This window comes from Neomonachus schauinslandi, chromosome 5, assembly GCF_002201575.2.
Source record: "Neomonachus schauinslandi chromosome 5, ASM220157v2, whole genome shotgun sequence".
NCBI classification, from domain to species: Eukaryota; Metazoa; Chordata; class Mammalia; order Carnivora; family Phocidae; genus Neomonachus; species Neomonachus schauinslandi.
In genome coordinates, this window is record NC_058407.1 from 17,243,417 (window position 1) to 17,265,576 (window position 22,160).

At 41.5% G+C, this 22,160-nt stretch overlaps 2 protein-coding genes across 2 annotated transcripts in view; one reads left to right on the forward strand and one right to left on the reverse strand.

Annotated features, from left to right (window-relative positions):
- The window catches only part of ALDH1L2 (aldehyde dehydrogenase 1 family member L2), a 59,359-nt gene extending 56,450 nt beyond the window's left edge, over positions 1-2,909 (forward strand). The window contains exons 23-24 of the mRNA XM_021687697.1: positions 768-967; positions 2,854-2,909. Coding sequence (XP_021543372.1) covers positions 768-967; positions 2,854-2,909 — 256 coding nt within the window. The remainder of the gene's footprint in view (positions 1-767; positions 968-2,853) is intronic.
- A 7,942-nt stretch (positions 2,910-10,851) lies between these two features.
- Positions 10,852-17,169, reverse strand: NOPCHAP1 (NOP protein chaperone 1). Its single transcript, XM_021687593.2, has 4 exons — positions 17,007-17,169; positions 15,244-15,330; positions 13,386-13,522; positions 10,852-11,687 (listed from the first exon to the last, which is right to left on the reverse strand). Exons 1-4 carry the CDS (start codon positions 17,119-17,121, stop codon positions 11,469-11,471), a joined length of 558 nt encoding a protein of 185 aa, XP_021543268.1. The 5' UTR covers positions 17,122-17,169; the 3' UTR covers positions 10,852-11,468.
- Positions 17,170-22,160: the final 4,991 nt, after the last annotated feature.

Consider the following 22,160-nt stretch of genomic DNA (forward strand, 5'->3'; position numbering starts at 1 on the left):
CCATGGTATAAAGAAGAAAAGAGGTCATCCCTGCCCTTTGGGCGCTTCCAGTGTTGTTGGGAGGCGAAACACAAATACACAAAGAGTTAAACCAAAATACTGAGTTTGGAGGAATATGTGCTCCCTGATTATGACTGACTTTTATTGAGCTTTGTACTGTGTTCCAGGCACTATTAGCTCATTTAATCCTCACGACAACAAGAAAAGTCCTTTTATTATTACTGCTATGTTTTGCAATAAACAAAGGCATGTGGAGATGAAGCTATTTGCCCAAGGTCACCCAGGCAGCCTGGCTGCTGAGCCCTCTCACTGAACCACTACACCCTACTGCCTTCCCCGTGACACTGGTGGGAGCTGAGAAGGCTTTAGGGCGAGGTACTGAATGAATGAGCCTGGAACTGTATGCAAAATCTGGAGAGATGGAAGGAAAGTGGGGGGTGCTCTGAGAATACATCTAGAAGTGGGACTCAAGGGAGGGGGGAGGAGGTGAGAAGTCATGAAGGAGAACCAAGAAGAAAATGGAAAAGATGACTTCAGATTTTAAAAGGTATTGCATGATATACATGAAAAATATAATACTAGAGCTACAATAGCTCCCTGGGAGTTTCTTTTGGTGTAAGCCTGGAATATTTCATTTGTGAACATTTAAGCAAGTTTTCAGTAGTGTTTTCTGTTTCTAGCATGCAGGGGGGAAATATTAGAACATAAAATGCAAATGATTTGCTTTACATTCAATGAAGTTTTGTCTTCCTAAAAACATCTTGTAGGGACATCGATGGAGTGTTGCAGCGAGCAAATAATACAGAGTACGGTCTGGCCTCGGGGGTTTTTACAAGAGACATAAGTAAAGCCATGTATGTGAGTGAAAAACTAGAAGCAGGAACTGTTTTTGTTAACACGTACAACAAGACGGATGTGGCAGCCCCTTTCGGGGGAGTGAAACAGTCTGGCTTTGGGAAAGATTTAGGTATGCTCTGCTTTTCTCCTCCATGTTCCCTTTGTTTGCCTGTCACAGGGAAGTCTGTTTGATGTTTCCTGCAGCACTCCTGTCTTGTTTCGAAGGACATTTCCTAAACGGCAGTTGGATCTGGGTTTATATGGGTACTAACTCTGTTTTAATGTTAAACATTTTTAGCTAACGTACATACAGAAAAGTACCCAAATTGCATGGAAAAGTGTTTTTCAAAGAACAAGATTAATGTTGAAAGGAAGAAGAAACACTGGCGATATCTGTTAGCTAAAATATGCTTGTTTTTTTTTTTTACCTGACTTTCAGCACGCACTTGGTTTAGCTTTCGTGGGACTAAGTGAAACCAACAAAGGGAAATGGGTGGAGGGCAATACGCAGCTAGTTCCAAGAAGAAATCCTGTCTGCAAGCTGCCTGGCAGTCTTTCAGAATCAATAGTGCAATTGGCAGGGTTTTCTGCAAGTCTGGGAACTCAGATTTAGAATAGCAGAAAATCCAAAAGGTAATTAATTCTTTGTGGGTAGTGACACTATCACATTTCAAGTAACAGCTTACTTTGAACACCATGAACCAGATCTTCTGCTAACTACTTTACCTGTAACAGCACAAGCAGTCCTCACAATAGCCCTGGGAGGGAAGTGCTATTATTATCCTTGTTTTGTAAATGGAGAAATTGGGGCTCAGAGAGGGCGGGTAACTTGCCCAAAGTTACACAGCAGGTCACTGCTTGGAAAGAGAATTCCAAGCCAGGCAGTCTGGCTGCCAAGCCCATGTTCTTACTCCCCACAGCCAGTCTGACTTGTTGTTTCAAAAATGGAAATATTCATGATTTATTGGTTTATTAGCCCACTGGATATTAAGTTTGGTTAATGTGGGGTATTTTTACATTTTCTCTTTCCTGGTGACTTTTGGTAATGTATTTGCAGCAATAAAAGTAGCTCTCTTTTTAAATTCCATTGAGTTGAAGGTAAATGGTGTTTATTGTAAACCAATAGAATTTGCCTAAATGGTTTCTTTCTCTCCCAATTTTAAACTCCCTAAGCCCAGGGGTTCCCCAGCCTTAGCCGCACATTGGATTAGAGTCACCTGGGAGCTTTAAAAAATACAAAGATGTTGATTTAATTGGTCTGGGGTGTGACCTGGGATCAGGAGTTTTAAAAGCTTCCCAGGGCAATTCTCCATTAAGGTTAAGAACGCTTGTTTTAGCTCAACTTCTAGGATCATATATTCATTAGTTGTCCCTGTGGTATTTGTGCCCTTTCACTGTGATAGAAATCGATGATTTGTACAAGCTTAAAATAGAATAGAAACAGAAAGGCAAACCTACTGATCTTCTAGCCTGGATATACTCTTCTCTATACTATATAAGTCAGGAAAACGATATTATCTTTAAAATAAGATTACACCAAAGGGTCTCAAACTTTCTTTCTTCTGCTCAATGCTGCTTCATTTAATATAATCCGAAGGACATTATGTTGGTCACTTCTGTTCAGCCTAAATGGGCAAAGGATAGTGATGAAGAGCTTGTTGTCAGTCAGGGAAATAAGGGAGCAAGTTTTCTGGTGGAGACTGACCAAGTCAGCACTGTTCCTCAGAAGACCTGATCGGTGGTCTAAGCCCTTACTCCTCGAAGTGTGGTCTGTGGACCACGAGCATCCACATCATCGGGGGATGGTCACAAATGCAGAATCTCAGGGCCTTCACTGGATTTAATCAGAATCTGCAGTTTCCCAAGGTCTTCGGGTGACTCACATGAACTTTACCATTTGGGAAGCCCTGGCTTCGGCCACATTCCAGTTGATTACTGACCTATACACCTATATCTGCATCCAGAGTCTGGTGACATTGCATTCACTGGTCCATGAACTGTTTTTCTGTTCCCTAGGGGAGGAAGCTCTAAACGAGTACCTCAAAACCAAGACGGTGACGCTGGAATACTAGGGCAGGGCCATCATCGGGAACCCTCGGCAGACGACACCACTCCTGATCCCTCAACACACTTCGGAAGCCTGGGTGTGCTGAGGGAAAAGGTACCAGCCACGAGCCAAAAAACGCACACATGGACCATAAAGAGGGTCAAGACCACATGTCCAAGCATTTACACCTGTGCCTGAATATTTTCTGATACGCCTTTTATACCTTAAAATGATTTGTCATTGTTGGGGTTTGACTATGTTGTATATCCCACGTGTTTCTAAACCGCCAAGTGGCTTTTCCTCCCCACCAAGACTAATCTAACCATTGTTGTTCCTCTTGAAAAATGTCCGTATCAGGCAGTTATAATACACAAGGTGCATTTGGGGGAAACTTTGTATCATATGTGCAGGTTTTTCCTCTGAACTATCCCTATGGGGCTATTAAAAAGATTTTCTATAATTTTGCTCTCAAGGAACAGTAGATCTTGTAAAGAATGTGAAGCAAATTCCCTTTTTTTTCATATTTGGAAATAAGATACATCTTTGTGCCTTTTGATGTTCTACTTTTCAACCCACTGTGATGGACAACCAATCCAAAACAGTGCTTGAGTACTTACTAGGTATGGGGTACTATGTAATGTTCTGAGGAATAGACAGAATTTAATGACATCATCTCTGGCCCCACATAGCTTAAATTCTAATAAATGGCTTTTAAAAAGTTAATTCTACAGTATGATATAGAGTGTAAATAGCCTTTGGGGGCTGGTCTTGTTCTTATCATACCATCTTGCCATGTGACTTGGGGAAACTTGCTCAACTTCTCCCAACCTCGGTTTCCTTATCTGTCAAATGGGGATAGTAATGCCTTTCTCAGGAGCTTTATTCTGAGGATTCAATGCAATAATATAAGTACCTTGCATTGTGCTATGTTCATGGTACTCAAGAAAAAATTAACTTTGTTTCCCCATCACTATTTTAAAAATATATTGTGATAAACTAACTAGATGACTTAATTTCCCTACGATCCTTCTCAGGAGTCATTGATTCCTATACTCCGCTCTTCTGACACGGTGCTTGAAGCAGCGACACTGGAAAATGCCATATAATGAAAAATGGCAATGGTACGAGGAAAAGGATTGCTTTTCTTTCCGCAGCTCATTTGTTATTCATTGAACATCTCGGTTTCCACTTTTCTACCTACCGGATCTGCTGTATGACCACTGGTTGGGTGATCTTGGGCAAGTTAGTTACCTACTATCTCAGAGCCTGGGTATCTATAAAATGGGGATAAAGTCCCTATCTCATTAGATATGGGAAGGATTCAATGGGATGATATGCATGATGCACCTGACAAGCTGTTTGAACCATAGTCTGCACCCAAGAAATGGGAATTCGTACAATCCATGCAGGACTCACAAAATTGACTGTTGTCAGACCAAAAATAGTTGAGTAAATTATTGCCATCCACATGTGACGAGAAGGTGAGTTCCTGGATTGCAGTGTTATTGGAGGACGGTCTGAGCAATGAACTTCTATTACTCCTCTTTTAAAGGAAAATTTCAGTAAGCACTCCTATCTCTGACCTTGGAGAAGCCCTTAGGGAACACCGGGTACTTTGCAGACTCAGCAGCTTATCAGAAAGGGAACCAATTAACAAACAACAACCAAATCAGAGGCAGAAAACATCCAAAAGGAAGAATACCAGGTGTAATCCCAGCATGACCAAGAGAGCATATTTTGCCTGTAAGCATTAGCTCATTTAATATACAATAGCTCATTTACCATCGGAGCTGGGTACAGATGAAATTCTAAATTGGAATGAATATTCTCTGAGTCCAAATTGACGGTTCATATTTGAATTAAATGACAAAGGCCTTATGATAAAGGAACCACTTTTAAATGCAGCGTTTGAACTGATTTCATGTGAACTAAAATATCATTTTACCAAATATTATTTAAAAAGATTTTATTTATTTATTTGACAGAGAGAGAGAGAGAAAGCGCACAAGCAGGGGGAGGGGCAGAGGGAGAAGCAGGGTCCCTGCTGAGCCCGATGCGGGGCTCGATCCCAGGACCCTGGGATCATGACCTGAGCCGAAGGTAGACGCTTAACCAACTGAGGCAGCCAGGTGCCCCCAAATATTTTAATGATAGATAAAATGGCAAACAAAACCATGTCTGTTTCTTCTGGACTCATTTTACCCTCTACTACGTATCTCAGTAGCAGTGTTTTTCATCTTCTTTGGGCCACACTCCTCTCTGAGAATCTGCTAAAAGCTGTGGAGCCCCTCTGTGCCATTTCTACCCGAATTCCCATACACATACCTAATTCTGCAAGTATCTTTAAGGGGTTCGCAGATCTCCTCAAGCCCATGCTTGGAGCTTAACAACTCCTTCTTCCATAGCAAGTTCTAAAGTTCCTACTGGCTTGAGTCTCTTATCTGACTGCTGCTCAGAATCCAGGGCTCCATGGAATTCACAAAATGACCAGTGAATTTTTTGTTTTTAAAGATTTTCTTTATTTATTTGACACAGAGACAGCGAGAGAGGGAACACAAGCAGGGGGAGTGGGAGAGGGAGAAGCAGGCTTCCTGCCGAGCAGGGAGCCCGATGCGGGGCTCGATCCCAGGACCCTTGGAACATGACCTGAGCCGAAGGCAGATGCTCAACGACTGAGCCACCCAGGCGCCCCATGACCAGTGAATTTGAATTGGAACATAATGATCCACAGCCTACCAGGTGATTTAATTAACACCGGGAATAATTAGATTATCACTATTCTGGGTTCCTGGCTGGCTCAGGTGGTGGAGTATGCAACTCTTGATATTGGGGTCCTGAGTTCGAGCCCCATGTTGGGCGTAGAGATTACTTAAGATAAAAAAAAATTTTTTTAAAGATTATCACTATTCTTTCAGATCACAGATTATTTGGGTAAAGAATAAAGCTGTGATCTCATTGTCACCTGCATGGGGAGGTGTGGACACTCCAAGTGGTTCTATGGCCCTTCTCATCCTCTTCCTCTTGCCTTTGCTAAAGCAGTCACCTTTTGCTCAAACACACTTTGTGGCTTCCTACCCCCAGCTCGGTTTGAGGGTCTCTCCTCTATGCTCTCACTTGTCGGGAACACAGTGCTTACCACTTGGTGCTGAAATTATCTGCCTTCCTGGCCAGATATGAGCACCCCTTCTCCACCCCCAGGATTGGCCTTTTTTCAGTCAATAGTAACCACAGCTATCATGTATTGAGGGCCTCCTGTGTGCTGAACACTCTAAAGTAAGAACTTTGTAAATGCTATCTTGTTTAATCTTCACAACGTCTGAGAAAAATGAGTAAGTTGAGGGGCTCTTCTTACTAGCTCCCCGACTACCGAGCCAGCCTCATCGCTGATCCCGGTTACACACAGGTCTCCCAGCCTGTCTTCCTGATTCTGCCATGTGTGGATCTGTTCAAAGTTTATGTCAGATGCTGTCACTCCTCTGGCTCAAACCTTCCAATGGCTCCCAATTCGATTAGAATAAAGTCTAGTGTACTTACTGGGGTCTACAAAGTCCTATCGATCTTGCTTCCTGGCTACCTCTGACTTCATCTCCTATGAATTTCCCTCTTGTTCTGCCTAGCCACCCCGGCTGCCTTGATGCTCCTCAAACAGACGAGCAAACTCTTACCTCAGGGCCTTTGCACTTACTGTTCCTCTTCCCAGTGGCGTGCTGGTAAATATTTACCAAATGGTTCTCTGGGGGAAACGATTCTTGGAGCAATTGCTAACTTCTGTGTACAAATGCTCTCACGAGGGCTGACTGCAAACTAGAGAGCTGCGTGCAATCAGAACACGTGCAAGTCAGTGCCAGCACACCTTTGCCTCTGCCTGCACCTCTTTCCCTACGTACCACCTCCTCGCTGGCTGCCTCACTTCCTTCATGTCTCACCTCCAATCTCATCTCAGTAGAGACGGATTTTCTAGTCCCCGCATTCATACCTCATCTGCCCTCTCACTATTTATTCTTCTTATCCTACATTATTTTCATAGCATTTATCACAAGCTGGCATATTTATTTATTGTCAGTCTCTCTCCATCAGAATGTAAACTTCATGGACAGGTGCTTCTTTGTTCAATGCTGCATCTGCAATGCCTAGTACGTACAAGGAGCTCAATATTTGCTTTCGAATGAAAGTGGTTAAGTAACCTGCCCAAATCACACAGCTATTAAGTGGCAGAAGAGGCACCCTTGGTAGAGAAGCTGGTGGTCTCAACCAAGCTGGATGGCTTGTACTGCCGATGCCTAAATCAGGGCCCGGGTGGTGAACAGAACACACCGCACATCTGTCATTGTCTCCAAGAGCTGTCGTGCCAAGTGGCTAGAGACAGGGTGAGAAGCCAAACTGGTTCCCCCATACCTGCCCTCCAGGAAAGTAAGAGCTGTAGAGGGGAACCTGGGCTGGAGGAGAGTCTCAGAAAGGAGACATGGTGGATGGGGTGATTATCATCACTGTTATGCAAATGATACCTAAGTGGATTTTTAAAATAATTCAATAATACCTAATTATGTAAAAATACATAAAATCGGAAGGTAAGATTCAGCTATAAACTCTCCACGTGGAAATAACCAGACATTTGAGATTGTTCCAAACTTTCCCTATGAATATATATTTTACAGAATTACTAGAATACTGTACGTAACTTTGTTACCTGCTTTTTGCAGTTAACAATATACAAGCATCCTTCTGTGTCAATAAACATACTTCTTCATACGTTCAGTGGCTTTAACTTGTTCTCTATTGGTGCACATTTACACATATGCCAGACATAGCTGGTTTTACTCTTTTAAACTTTGCAATAAATCTTATACAGAAATCTGTGAACAAAGCTGTAAACTAGGATAAATTCCTAGAACCTATAATCTTACTAAGTTTCCCCCCAAATTCTTGCCACCACGGGGCATTATCCCTATAGCATGGTAATACCTCACATTTACTGAGCACTGTTCTAACCACGTGCTGTGTTTCAACTCGTTCATTTCTTACCAAAACGCCACGAGGGAGACTGTTACCCCCATTTTGCAGGTGGGGAAACGGAGATAGGTGGCCAGGCCGAGGTCTGGTCCAGACAGCTTTGGGGTCCGTGCTGCCGGCAGAGCAACTGGGGGGCCCACAGTGGCTGGGGGTGGCCAGCTCAGTGACACCGGGCCCCACCACTTACTATTGCGAGGCCTTAGGAAAGGTACTTAGCAGCTCATCTGTGAAGTGGAGATAAGCAGAATTACCTCATAAGGTGGTGGTTTTGTTTTTTTGTTTTTAGCAATTAGGACACTTACTGTGTCACAAAGTCTAGGGATTCCATCTGCAGTTATTTAATGCAGTGACTTCATGGCGCCCCCTGCTTTACTTTGCTGTCCCTTGAGGCGCAGACTCGAGAGTTGGCTCCATTTATGGCCACTAGACAGGACTCCTGGGAATCCTATCAAGTCATAAAATATTTAACCCTTTCTTCTAAAAGAAGAAAGGAACCACCTCTTGATGTGCCTCCTTTTTAGGAATGAAAAATCCTTTCCTTTCCCAGAGTCTACTAACGAGACTTCGCTTATGCCTCGCTGGGAAAGTTTGTGTCACGTGCTCATTCCCACTCCAATCACTGGCAGGGGTTTCCCATGACTGGGGGCGCGGGGGGGGGGGGGGGGGGCGCGGGGGGGGCGGAGGCGGGGGAGTCAACCACAAAGATCCCAGCATTCAACTTTTTGGATAAGTCTACCAATCATAATTACCCCATCTTGTTTATATTGGATCGAGAACCAATGACGTTTAAAATGAATTACTTTACTGACATAAAGAGAAAAAGAGTAGTTTAATGACCATTTATTGTACGTTTCAACCAAGTGAAAGGCCCTCTGCTAGGCACTGAGGGAAATACAAGTGAAAATAAGACTCAGCCTCTCCCCTTGCCTTTCCTACCAGACTAGGGGATACAGGAACAATAATACAAGCTACTTTGGAAGGCAGGTGTTGTTTTTTTTTTTATAAGTACCGTATTTAATGCACAATTAAAATATTGTGGGAATGGACAGGAGATTCATTCAGAATGAAATTTTTGCTTCAAACACCATTACACCACATTTTCGGATTTATAACTGTCACAGAGCCACAAAGGATGGGACCCCCACAAGCATGGTCTTAGCAGGAATAGAACCACTGACCAAGGGGCTGCCAGGTCTCACACCCCAACACCAGGCAGGGAAAGCACGGGTCAGACTAACCAAAGCACAGTGGTGATTTACTTTCCAGCAGCCTGAAGGGCCAACTGCTGACAAACAAAACAGCTTTCTAATTATTTGCTGAGTCAAGAACACAATCTTGGTTTCATCCACAGTTTTTTTGGGTTTTTTTTTTTTGATACATGAGGTTAAACATTTTTTTTTCTGTGAATTCTTTGTCTATGGCCTATTCATTATTAAGATACTAGTTTTTTTTTCTAATTTGTAAGAGCCCTTTATATATTGACAGTCTTATGTTGCAAATATTTTTCCCAATTTGTCCCTTGCCTTTAAAATTTCTTTTCATAAAACTATGCACTAGTTTTTAATATTTATGCACATGAGTTTTCTGCTCTTTTCCTTTGTGATTTCAGACTCCGCCATTCTGCTTAAAGAAAAAAAAAAAAAAAAAACTTTTGACTCCTGCCTCCTGAAAAAAGAAAAAAAAAAAATTTTTCCCAATTTCACTATTAGATGTTTACCCATATTTTAGTATAAAATGCTTATAATTTTATTTCTTTATATTTCAATCTTTAATCCACAGAAAATTTATCTTAGCACATGGTATGAGGCTAAGATCTAACCTTGTTTGAAATAGCCAGTTCAGATATTGTACGCTAAATAATTCATCCATTTTACACTTACTTAAAAATGACAACCTTATCCTAAATTAAATTTTCATGTTTTTCTTTTTTCTAGTATGTCTTAAGAGTGTCCAGAGGACCTGAATTTAGTTGACTTCCTTTACTGTACGGGGAGGCTCGCTGTAGTACATGAGATAGCCATGGCAGGAGGGCACTGTTAAAATACTACACACTAGTATGTATTTCTAGACTGGCCTCTCACTGATCACTCGGTGTATTTCCACTGGGATGTGTATTCCCTGTGAAGTTACACCTTCATATCCCCTGCCTGGAGCAGCCTACCATGGCTTCACATTTCCTGTTATACCCTCATACAGCCATTAAGTCGTTTAATAACATTATCCAGTGCCTAGTCAGTACCATCCACCATACTAAGTAGTGAGCCAAACAAATGCAACTCTTCCCCCAATGTAGCAGAAGACATTAGCTGGGAGGAGGCGATCTTCAACTATTTACACCAATAATCCATCACAGTTATGTTTGGTGCTACTAAATACAGCACAATAACCGTTCCAGCTGAGGAGTCTCATTTCAAGATCTGTTCGTTTCTTCGTACATTTAGTGAGGCACAGCCCAGAAGAGCTGGTTCCAGTTTCCAATGGGAAATACCAGGAAGAACCCTGAGAATTACCTTCAGTGTATTTGTAAAGATGTCTTGAGCTAATGTGAGGAGTGGGAAAAAAGAGTTAAAAAGAGAGCCCTAAAACATTAAGGGACAAATTCCATCAGCTCAACCCACTTGGAGATGATTTTTTAAATTCTCAGGCCTATATCCTGAGCAAAGCCAGTCCCTTGGCAGATGAGATCTGAAACAAATTTGATAAGGTCAAGAATGAGGCAAAAAGGCGACTCGAGCATAGGATCATTTTGACCTTTGAAAGGGAAAACCAGTGGTTACACTCTTCTTGTACCACACCCTATTTTTTCTGTGATGTCCCTTATTTCCTACATTTGATAGGTTTCAAACTGTGGGCAACAGTGTAGAATAGTTTTAATAGCTGAAACAAAAATATCTGCCTTCTGAAAAAAAAAAGGAAAAACAAAAACAAAAAAACCATGAATTTTCCAACCAGTAAATTCTATATGCAGAGTGGCTGCAGAGTCCCCAGCAGTGATGAAACCAGAGAGCGCCAGATTTCCAGCTCATGCTGGAAAGGACTTTTTTTTTTTTTTTTAATGAAAGTAGCTATGCCTGAGGACAGCTGAATATAGGTAATTCTTCTCTTTAAAAAAAATTTCTTTCTCTTAAAAAAATTCTCCCCCATTGAACCCACTGTGATGCTAACAAATAAATTTGACTTTATAATGACCTAAAAAAACAACCCAGATTGTTTTATTCAAGAGAATAAATTTAAAACAAATGATTTGTATTTTTACTTTAAAATACGTTTGCTATTTCTCAAGTCTATGAAGAAGAAAAAAGATGCCAACAAATTCACTCGGCACCATACATAAAGTTAAGTTTTCTAAGTGAAATCTCTTCAGCATGAGATCAGACAGTCTGCTCTTAGATCCCCAAATGTGACCTATTCCACCTCTTTAAAAGGTAGCTTTTGTTTCTCTGAGGAACAAAATGCATTTAATAATACAGAAAAGCACCACAGATACCTGAAATGCAAAACCACCAGCAAGCCATATTCGTTTTCTGCAGAACTAGCAGGCATGTATCACCTGTTTCTGAGATCATTTATTTTACTATTTCTTTTTTTTACTGGCAGGACTGTCCAAAACCTCGATCTTGCCTTTTCCACCTTCTGAATGAGGAAGCTTAATGTTATCTATGGTGACTTCAGAAGACGTGCCGTCTTCTTCTCCCTCAGATTTTGAGCTGTCCTCCGAGCTGTCTTGCGAACTCTCTTCTGAACTGTCCTCTTCTTTTGAATCGGATTGATTCATCTCAAACAAGGCCACATCCTGCCAAAAGCACCACGTGAGAAATTTATTTCAGGGCAGTTCCCTAGAAAGTTGTAATAACAACCTCGGGAAGAACCAACATTAAGCACAAATATTGAAGCACATAGGACAAGAAATGTTTTTAATACAATATGGTACTTTTTTTCTTTCAGTTGCCATAGTCCACCATGATGATTTACAGGTACTACAAGTTTAAAAAGTTCCCCACAACCCGATTCTATATATCCTGAACACGGTCAACAACATGCATCCAACAAATATCAACATATACTAACATGAGCCAGGCACCACGCTAGGTCCTAGAGACTCCACAGGAACAGCAACAAAAATCTTTGCCTTTCTGGAGAGGGATTGGCAAATTACAGCTTGCAGGCCAAACCCAGTCCGCTACCTGTTTTTGTTTAGCTCGTGAGCTAAGAATGTTGTTTTTTTTTTTTTAATTTTTAAGTGGTAGAAGAAAAAAAATCAAATAGTATTTCATGAAACATAAGAATTATATGATATTCAAATTTCAGTGTCCATAAATAAGTGATAAAACCTGCCTATTCATACATATCGTCTACAGCTGCTGTCAGACTAAAACAGCAGAAATGAGCAGTCACCACAGAGACAGTATGGTCCGCAAACCTGAAGTCCTTACTAGCTGGCCCCATACACAAAATAGTTGCTGACCTCGTTCTAGTTGGGAAAGAAAGACAATGAACAACTACATATAAAGCATAGCGTAGGGCAGTGAAAAGGAAGAAAAGTAAAGCAGGAGAGGATAAGCTTCTAATAGGGCCATCAAGGAAGGCCTCTTGTTGCGGTGCAACCGATGAGAGATGGAGGGAGTGAAGATGCAGAAATCTTGGAAGAGCCTCGTACAAAGAGGGGAAAAACCTGAAGGAGACTGAATGGGAGTGCAGGAAGGAAGGGGTGCGGTGGCAGGTAAGTCAGATGGAGCTGGAGGCAGGATCACACGGGCCCTCGAAGGACTCTGAATTCATCAGAACTGTGAGGGGAACGTGGGCCACACCTAGTGTGAAGAACAGATGCTAGGAAAGAAAAGGCAGAAGCGGGGGAACCTGTGGAGAAATCACTGCAAGAGTCCACAGGCGAGACCACGATGACGTGGACCAAGGCTGGCAGCCTTGGGACATCGTGCAGAGTCGCTGGATCTGGGACATACCCTGAAGGTAGAGCTGACCAGAGCTGCCGATGAATGAGATACTACTACCAACAATGTCAGCTCTGTCCAGACCCTAGTGTTATAAAGGGAACTCCGGTATAGAAAGAAGATCTGAGGCCGGCTGGAGATCTCCCATGTGGCTTAGGTTATCGGTCTGTTAAATGCATCATTTATTTTTACATTTTCAGTGAGTCAGGTTATGATTACTTCTTTCAGGCCTTCTTTTAGGAAAACACAATCCACTTGGGACACATAGTAAATTAATGCTTCAAGATAACAAATGTAATATTTGACTTGAAAAAGCCCTCCTCCTCTTATTTCTAAATTCCTAAACTCCACTCAGGGAAGCCTACTGATCTGTAAGATCCCTAATTATAAAATGAACAAGTTCCCATGCAATATTGGAAACATGAGCTGACTCTGCAAGAAGGAAAATATCACTTGAATTAAAACGGAAAAGTCCTCTCCCTTATAGATGATGAGGCGTACTGGTAATTTTAATTTATGAAATGAAAACAAATCATCATTACCATTTGTATAACTTTTCCAAGAGCCCCATCAATATCTTCAATATTGAAACGACCAGGTGGTGCGGCTGCCATTTCTTTTCTTAGCTTTTCATTTGCCTGAGCCATCTGTGGGAGAAAGGTCTGTACTTGGTCCAATACTAAGGAGAGAAAATATAGTTTATCAATATTTATGTTAGTCTTTGGCCAAACTTCAACTTTTAAAATCCAGAATTTACTGTAAAACACTTTTGAATTCAACAGTCACAATAGTAACAAAAGTTATAATAAAAAAATCTTTCAAATTTCTTCCATTTTAAAAAACCCCCATCCTCTTCTGAATCTTTAAAGCAGGACTACACAAGTTAGTGAATATTTCCTTATTTATTTGTATGTGGTGTTTTTTTAAAGATTTTATTTATTTATTTGACAGAGAGAGACACAGCGAGAGAGGGAACACAAGCAGGGGGAGTGGGAGAGGGAGAAGCAGGCTTCCCACTGAGCAGGGAGCCCGATGCGGGGCTGAATCCCAGGATCCTGAGATCATGACCCGAGCCGAAGGCAAACACTTAACGACTGAGCCACCCAGGCGCTCCGATTTGTGTTTTCATATATCCCCAGAATTGTACATCCCTAGATGGCTGGCATTCAACCAATAGTAACTAATTAAGGAGAAAGTATGACTTAATAGTTAGATGCCTCAGGCTCTGAGGCTTTGGGGTCAGGCTGACAAGGTTATTAATAGAACCCCAGTTCCACCTCTTACTCCCTGAATTACCTTGGGCAAGTTAACTAAGTAGTGGTTGTTCTTACCTGCTCAATATCTGTTCCCCTTTCTTCTGGTAACATAACCTTGACTTTCCTTTTAAGCTCTGTCACTCTTAGTCACTCTTGTGCCTTGCCCTTCTCATGCCTATATGTTCCACAACTTTGGTCAACATGATTTGGTTCAGTGGCATATTCAGTGATACTATGATCCAGTCAGGCCAATAAGAGATCACCCTGGGACTCTGGCTGGAACTGTGAGAAAGAGATCCCTTCCTTCTGAGTGAGTAAATGACCGGGTGAGCTGCTGATAAACTGGCCAACTTGCCACAGGTAAGGAAGAGCCTGCTCTAGATTTAGCCAACACCTAGGAAAGCCGAGCTGAGAGACCCCTAGGACACCAAGCACCTGGATGCAGATGTACCCGAAGTCACTGGGATCCCCCCCTCCCAATAAAATTGGCCAACGTAATTTATTTTTTGGCTTAAGGCAACTGGAGCTGGAGTTTAGTCATTTGCAACCACAGGTGTCCTAAATAATAAATTTAATTGAACCATTCAAAACCTCAATTTACTCATCTGTAAAAACAGGAGTGATAACTCTACTATGCTAAGTACAGGGGAATCAATAAACAAGGTATGTCTCATTTCTTGAGCTCTCAAAAAAGGCCCAGCACATAACTGTGCACAAAACGAGTTCTCAAGACTTGTGAAGTCACTGCTACAGCTACACAGTACATGACTGAACTGTCCAGAGTATAGAAGAAGAAAAGAGAAAGGTGGTAAAGGTCAAGAAATGGCCTTTGATTGTAAAACAGGACTGCTGGAAGGATGCACTGAGGTCCTAGAATACGAAGCCCCGCACAATGGCTATCACAATGAGGAAAGAAATGGAAGATATAAAAAAGACTCAGATGGAAGTCCACAGACGGAAAACACTGTCAGCAGCTCCTAAGACATCGAAACTCCCGAGCAGTCCTGGGGTGGGGGGACAATGAACAGCTCTGGCTGGACTGGGGTTCACTGCGGATCTCTACTGCTTAACTGGGCAAAATTTAACATCAGAGAAGGTTCTTGAGAGAAAAGGGGAGTGGAGAAAGAGAGAGAAAGATACTTACAGGGACTCCTCTCTATCCTCACTGTTTGAAGAGTGGAATTTTTTCTGCAGTTCGGCTTGGGCTTGATAAGTAACCTGTCCCATATACCTGAAAGCACACACACACTTAATTTACTACAGCATAAAGAGATGGGGGCCCGTCAGCAAACTTTCCAGGACTGCTCTCAAGTCTTGAACATTCCACATTCCCCAAGACATTTTTAGAAAAGGAGGCTCCCCAAGTTCCATGGCAACATTTTACTTCTTTACGCCCACCCACCTCCCCTTCTTTAGGCCTGCCTCATACATCTGTATGTGTCACCGATGCTGAGGAGTAAGCGCAAACGAACCTGCACCCTTTGTGGATCAGAAATCCATCAGTGACAAATGAGTTTCTGCAACGAAGGGACAGAGGAAGCAGCAAAGAGTACAATGATGGTTAAGTGAAGCCAGAAATGGTTACTAGCTGCATTATATTGGTCAAATTACTTAACCTCTTGGAACACTTGTTTGTTTATCTTTAAAGCGTACCTGCCTTGTTAGTGGACCTTCATTAAAGATGTCCAACCTGGACAAATGAGCCCTTTGGAGAACTTTTGTCTGTCCCCCCTGCAACCCCCCAACCCCATGCACCTTTTCAGCCCCATCACTCACTACTCCTCAAATCAACAAACGCTTCAGCCTATCAGAGCTCAGAGGACAGGACTTGTCTTTCAAAACTCAAGGCTTTGATCACCCTGTTCCCAACGCCTGGAAAACCTCCTCACTCAAATACAAAAACCCTATTCACCCCCCAAAGCAGATCTCAACCAATATTCTTTGATTACTACTTTAGGTCTAGCAAATGGATTAGCATAGAGAATCCAATCAGACTGATCGTGTTCGAATCCCAATTTTGTCACTTTTCAGCCAGATGATCCCCAGTAAGTTACTTATCTATGATACACTGTAACTCAGTTTCCTCACCTATAAAATAGAGAGAACCTTATGCACAGGGTTTTTGTGAGGATTAAATGAGTTAATTAAATCCTGGGTCACAGTAAGCACTACATAAGCTTTGGCTATTATTATAACTCTTCGGGATGCTCTGGGTTCTCACAGAACGTCTTCAAGCTAAGATTCACCGAGAATATGCCCAAGAACTTAGGCGCATTCTCCTTCTTCTCAAAAAAAATAAAAATAAAAATAAAAATCAACAGGTACTACTACCTCCATTTTCCAAATATGAAAACTGGAGCTTTGAGAATGTAAACAAGTCTCCTGTAGTTCCACAACTAATCAGTCGTGGAGTTGGGATTCAAATCCATGCTTTTTAACTCCCTACTATGGTGTCTGAAATCCTATGTGGATTTCCTAGACCCAAGTGTCCCTCTACAAGAGAGAGGCAAGGCACTAACGGGTGGTTTTGTGAGCATGGGGGGGTGGGGGGTTAATCCATAATAGTGACCTGCTCCCCCCACCAGCCCGCGGCGGGGACGCGGAGAGCCCACCTAAAGCCCTCCCCAGGCCCTGCCCTCAGGGGAGGTGTCCTGCTGCTGCACTCCGCGGAGTGGGCGCCCACTATCGCGCGGAATACAACCATCCCGGGGCCCGAGGCCGGGTGCCCGCCCCGAGGCCCCCGAACCCCACCCCCTCCGCGGCGGCCTCGCAGAAGTCCCGCGGTCACCGCTGGGCGTCCCCTCGCGGGTGTGGGACCTGGACAGGGAGCCACCGGCCGGCCGCTGTCCCGGCCACACGCCCCCTGCCGCACGTGCACACCCCACGCCGCCGCCACCCGCCCGTCACCTCCGCGGCCGCCGCTCCCGGCTGTCAGCAGCTCCTTGGACACCGAGACCGCCGAAGAGTCCCGGGGGGACGACGAACAGCTCGCGCCCGACTGAGGCTCGCCGCGGCCCTCCATGCCCCTTGTTAGGCTTGAGAGCCAACCCACCCAGGCCCGGATGCAGGAAAGAGGTTCGGCCAGGGGGCGTGGCCACGGCCGCGATTGGGCGAAACTTGGCGGTGGGCGGGGCGCGGGCGGCCGCGGCCACGGCGACACCTGGCGGATCCCTGAGGCCATTCCTATGGTGGGAAAAGGAAGGTTGGGACTCTTGAAGTCCCGTGGCGGGATCAAAGAGCTGGCAAAACTCAATTTTAGCCAAACAGTCCGGACAACAGGTCACCCTGGGGCTGCCTTCCTCATTTTTTAATTTTCAGGTTGCGGTAAAAAAAAAAAACACACTCACACATAAAATCTACCATCTTAACCAGTTTTAAGTGTACAGTTCAGAAGTGTTAACTCTATTTACATTGTTAAGTACCAGAGCTCTAGAATTTTTTCACCTTGCAAAGCTGAAACTGTATCCATTTAGCAACCCTCCCTTATTGTTATCATAATAATGACTTACCATTGTATTACAACCAAGTTTTAAAAAGTAGGGCACAAAGAATTATGGGAGAAATGACAGTAGGCACTGAGGAGGAAGACACTGATTAATGCATTTTAAAAGCTGATTTCATTCTCTTTCTATTTAAAACCTACTCTGTCTAGAGATCCTTCAGGGAAGGGACAGCAGCTTTTTTTCTTTATACTGCCAGTGCCTCACTTGGAGTCAGGCACATCGTTAATGATTAATCCGTGTTTAACTAATGAATGAACAGAGAAAAGTTGAACAAATGAATAATTGTGAATTGTTTCATTGATTGATGCATCACCCCTGTACAACAGGATTGAGCCTTTAGAAATGTCCTCAAATCTCTGTTGTGAATTGTTGACTAGATCAGAAGCACCCCATAGGTACAAAACTAATGGAGCTATTTGCAATAATAACTTAGAAATTAAGACATTCATATCTAGCCAAGATAGAGTAGAAGATGCACTGGCAGAATTTAGTCTCCCTCCTAGAAATGATGTTGTTAACCAGAAAAGCAGTTTTATAAAATGTGAAAATAAATGTAAAACATAGTTTTCCTCACTTTTAATCTCTTAAAAACAATAGATTGTTTAGATTTTTAAAAAATATTATAGGGTTTATAACAAATGTAGAAGTAAAATACATATGAGAAGAATAGCACAGAAGAGGGGAACCTGGGTGGTTCAGTCGTTAAGTGTCTGCCTTCAGCTCAGGTCATGATCCCAGGGTTCTGGGATCGAGCCCTCCATCGGGCTCCTTGCTCCGTGGGAAGCCTGCTTCTCCCTCTCCCACTCCCCCTGCTTGTGTTCGCTCTCTCACTGTGTCTCTCCCTGTCAAATAAATAAATAAAATCTTAAAAAATAATAATAATAGCACAGAAGTTGGAAGTAGTAAATCTGTTGTAAGGATCTTATATTTTATGTGAAGTATTTTAATAGGATTTAAAAAATAGTGATAAGTTAAAGATGTATATTATAAATACTAGAGCAACTCCAAAAAAAACCCAAACAAACAAAAACCTAAAAAAAGAGGAATAGCTGATCAGCCAATAGTGGAGATAAAACCTGACCTGTAAAGTATAATCAATTAATCCAAAAGAAAACAGGATAAAAGATAAAGAGGAGCAAAGAACAGATGGGATAAATAGAAAAACCAATAACAAGATGGTAGATTTAAGCTAAATCCATATCAGTAATTAGACTAGATGTACATTTGTCTAAGATTTAAAAGGCAAAAAATGTTAAACTGTATAAAACAAGACCCAACTGCCTGCTGTCAGCAATAAGTTCACTTTAATTGTAAAGACATACATAGGTTAAAGGTCAAGTGATGGAAGAGATAAACCATGCAAATATGAAACAAAAATCAAGCTAGAGTAGCTACATGACTATCAGACAAAGTAGATTTCAAAACAGAGAATATTGCCAAGTGTTACAGATTGAATGTTTGTATCCTCCTAAAATCTATATGTTGAAAGCCCTAACCCCTGAATGTGGCTGTATTTGGAAATGGGGACTCTAAGGAAGTAATCATGATTAAATGAGGTTGTAAGTGTGGGGTCCTGATACAATAGGATTAGTGCCCTTATATAAAGAAACACCAGAGTACTACTCTTCCTCTCTCCATATGCACACACACCAAGGAAAGGCCATGTGAATACATGGTAAGAAGACAACCTTCTGCAACCCAAGGGGAGACCTCTCAGCAGACATCAACCCTGCTAGAAACTTGATCTTGGATTTTCCAGCCTCCAGAACCATGAGAAAATTAATTTTTCTTGTTTAAGCCACCTACTTTGTGGTACTTTGCCATAGCAACCTGAGCAGACTAAGTTACCAAGGATAAATCATAATGATAAGGAGATAAATTCATCATGATGATATAACAATAATAATTGTGAATGAGGGCGCCTGGGTGGCTCAGATGGTTAAGCGTCTGCCTTCGGCTCAGGTCATGATCCCAGCGTCCTGGGATCGAGTCCCGCATCGGGCTCCCTGCTCCTTGGGAGCCTGCTTCTCCCTCTGCCTCTCTCTCTGTCTCTCATGAATAAATAAACAAAATCTTTAAAAAAAATAAAAATAATTGTGAATGAGTCTCATAACCAAGCTTTAAAGTAAAAGAAGGAAAATCTAATAGAACTAAAAGTAGAAATAGACAATCCTAATATTATTGTAGGAGATTTTGACATTCTTTTCTCAGTAATTGATAGAATAAGTATACATTAAGAAGTCTTGAGCAAAACTATCAACCAACTTAACTGACTCGCAAAACACCTGACCTTGCAACAGCAGAATATATATTGTTTCAATGGCAACAGAATAGTCAATAAGATTGATCATATATATGCAAGGCCATAAAACAAGTCACAAAAAATTTAAAAGATTGAAGTCATCCCAAGTTTTTTCTCTGATGTCAACAAAACTAACAACCTTATCTAGGTTATCAAAAACAAACTAAAAATCAATAATAGAAAGGTATCTGGAAAACCTCCAAATATTTGGAAATTAAACCATTCAGTTCTAAATAACCCATGAGTCAAATAAAAAATATAAAAGAAATTATAAAATATTCTGAGCTGAATTAAAATAAACACAGAAAATATCAAAATGTATGCAATGTAGCTGGTGCAGTACAAGGAGGGAAATTTATAGCATTAAGTGCCTATATCTGAAAAGATATAAGGTCTCATTTATCTAAGCTTCCACATTAACTAGAAAAAAAGGAGTAAATTAAACTCAAAGCAAGCAGAAGAAAGAAAATAATAGAGAGTAGAAATCAATAAAATAAAAAATAAACACAATATAAAAAGTAAAAAAAACCAAGCTGATTATTTGCAAAAATCAATAAAATTGATAAGTCTCTATCCAAACTAATCAGAAAATAACTGGAGAAGACACAGATTAATAATATCAGAAATGGAAGAGGAGCATTACCACAGATTCTATAGACATCAAATGGATAAAGGAAATATTCTAAGCAATTATGCCAATACATTTTCTAATTTAGATGAAATGGACAGATTCCATGAAAAACACAAACTACTACCATGTCAGTTCTTGTTTTTGACAAATGTACCATGGTATGTACAATAGTAACAAAGGATGGAAACTGGATAAAAGATATACGAGAACTCTGTGTTATCTTTGAGAATTTTTCATAAAATTAAAATTATTGCAAAATAAAGAATTTATTTTAAAAGTAATTCAAGAAAATTATTCTAAAATGTGTGGAAATTTGAATATACATATCAAAAGACTGTATCATTTGCCTAGAAAAATCAGCCCAGACTAGTCACTACCAAAACACATTCTGGTAAAACTCTTGGACTCTAAATATAAGAAAAAGACCATCCAGAGTATTTTGGCAAAAAGACCCAATAAGTCATGAGGAAAGAAAATAAGATTGGCATTTGACATTCTGACAGAAAGATTTTTGCCAAAATGCAATTAAACAGCATATTTAAGATACTCAAAGAAAGAAAATTTAAGCTAAGGACTTAACTGCTTTTCTTTCTTTTTTTTTTTTTAACTCATTTTATTTAAATTAAGTTAGTTAACATACAGTGTATCATTAGTTTCAGATGTAGAGTTCAGGGATTCATCAGTTGCTTATAACACCCAATGCTCATTTCTTCAGGTGCCCTCCTCAATGCCCATCACTCAGTTACCCCATCCCCCTACCCACCTCCCCTCCAGCAACCCTCAGTTTGTTTCCTATAGTTAGGAGTCTCTTACGGTTTGTCTCCCTCTCTGATTTCATCTTATTTTTCCTTCCTTTCCCCTATGATCCTCTGTTTTGTTTCTCAAATTCCACATATGAGTGAAACTATATAATTGTCTTTCTCTGATTGACTTATTTTGCCCAGCGTAATACCCTCCAGTTCCAACCATGTCAATGTTACTGGTAAGATTTCATCCTTTTTGATGGCTGAGTAATATTCCATTGTGTATATGTAAATATATCCATATATATATATATATATATATATATATATATCTCCATATCTTTATCCATTTATCTGTTGTTGGACATCTGGGCTCTTTCCATAGTTTGGCTATTGTGGACATTGCTGCTATAGACATTGGGATGCAGGTGCCCCTTTGGATCACAACGTTTGTGTCCTTTGGGTAAATACCTGGTAGTGCAATTGCTGGATCATAGGGTAGCTCTATTTTAAACTTCTTGAGGAACTTCCATACTGTTTTTTTTTTTTTAAGATTTTATTTATTTATTTGACAGAGAGAGACAGCGAGAGAGGGAACACAAGCAGGGGGAGTGGGAAGGGAGAAGCAGGCTTCCCGCCGAGCAGAGAGCCCGATGTGGGGCTCGATCCCAGGACCCTGGGACCATGACCCGAGCTGAAGGCAGACGCTTAACAACTGAGCCACCCAGGCGCCCCAAGGAACTTCCATACTGTTTTCCAGAATTCAAGCTATACCAGCTTGCATTCCCACTAACACTGTAAGAAGATTCCCTTTTCTCTGCATCCTTGCCAACATTTGTTGTTTCCTGACTTGTTAATTTTAGCCATTCTGATTGGTGTGAG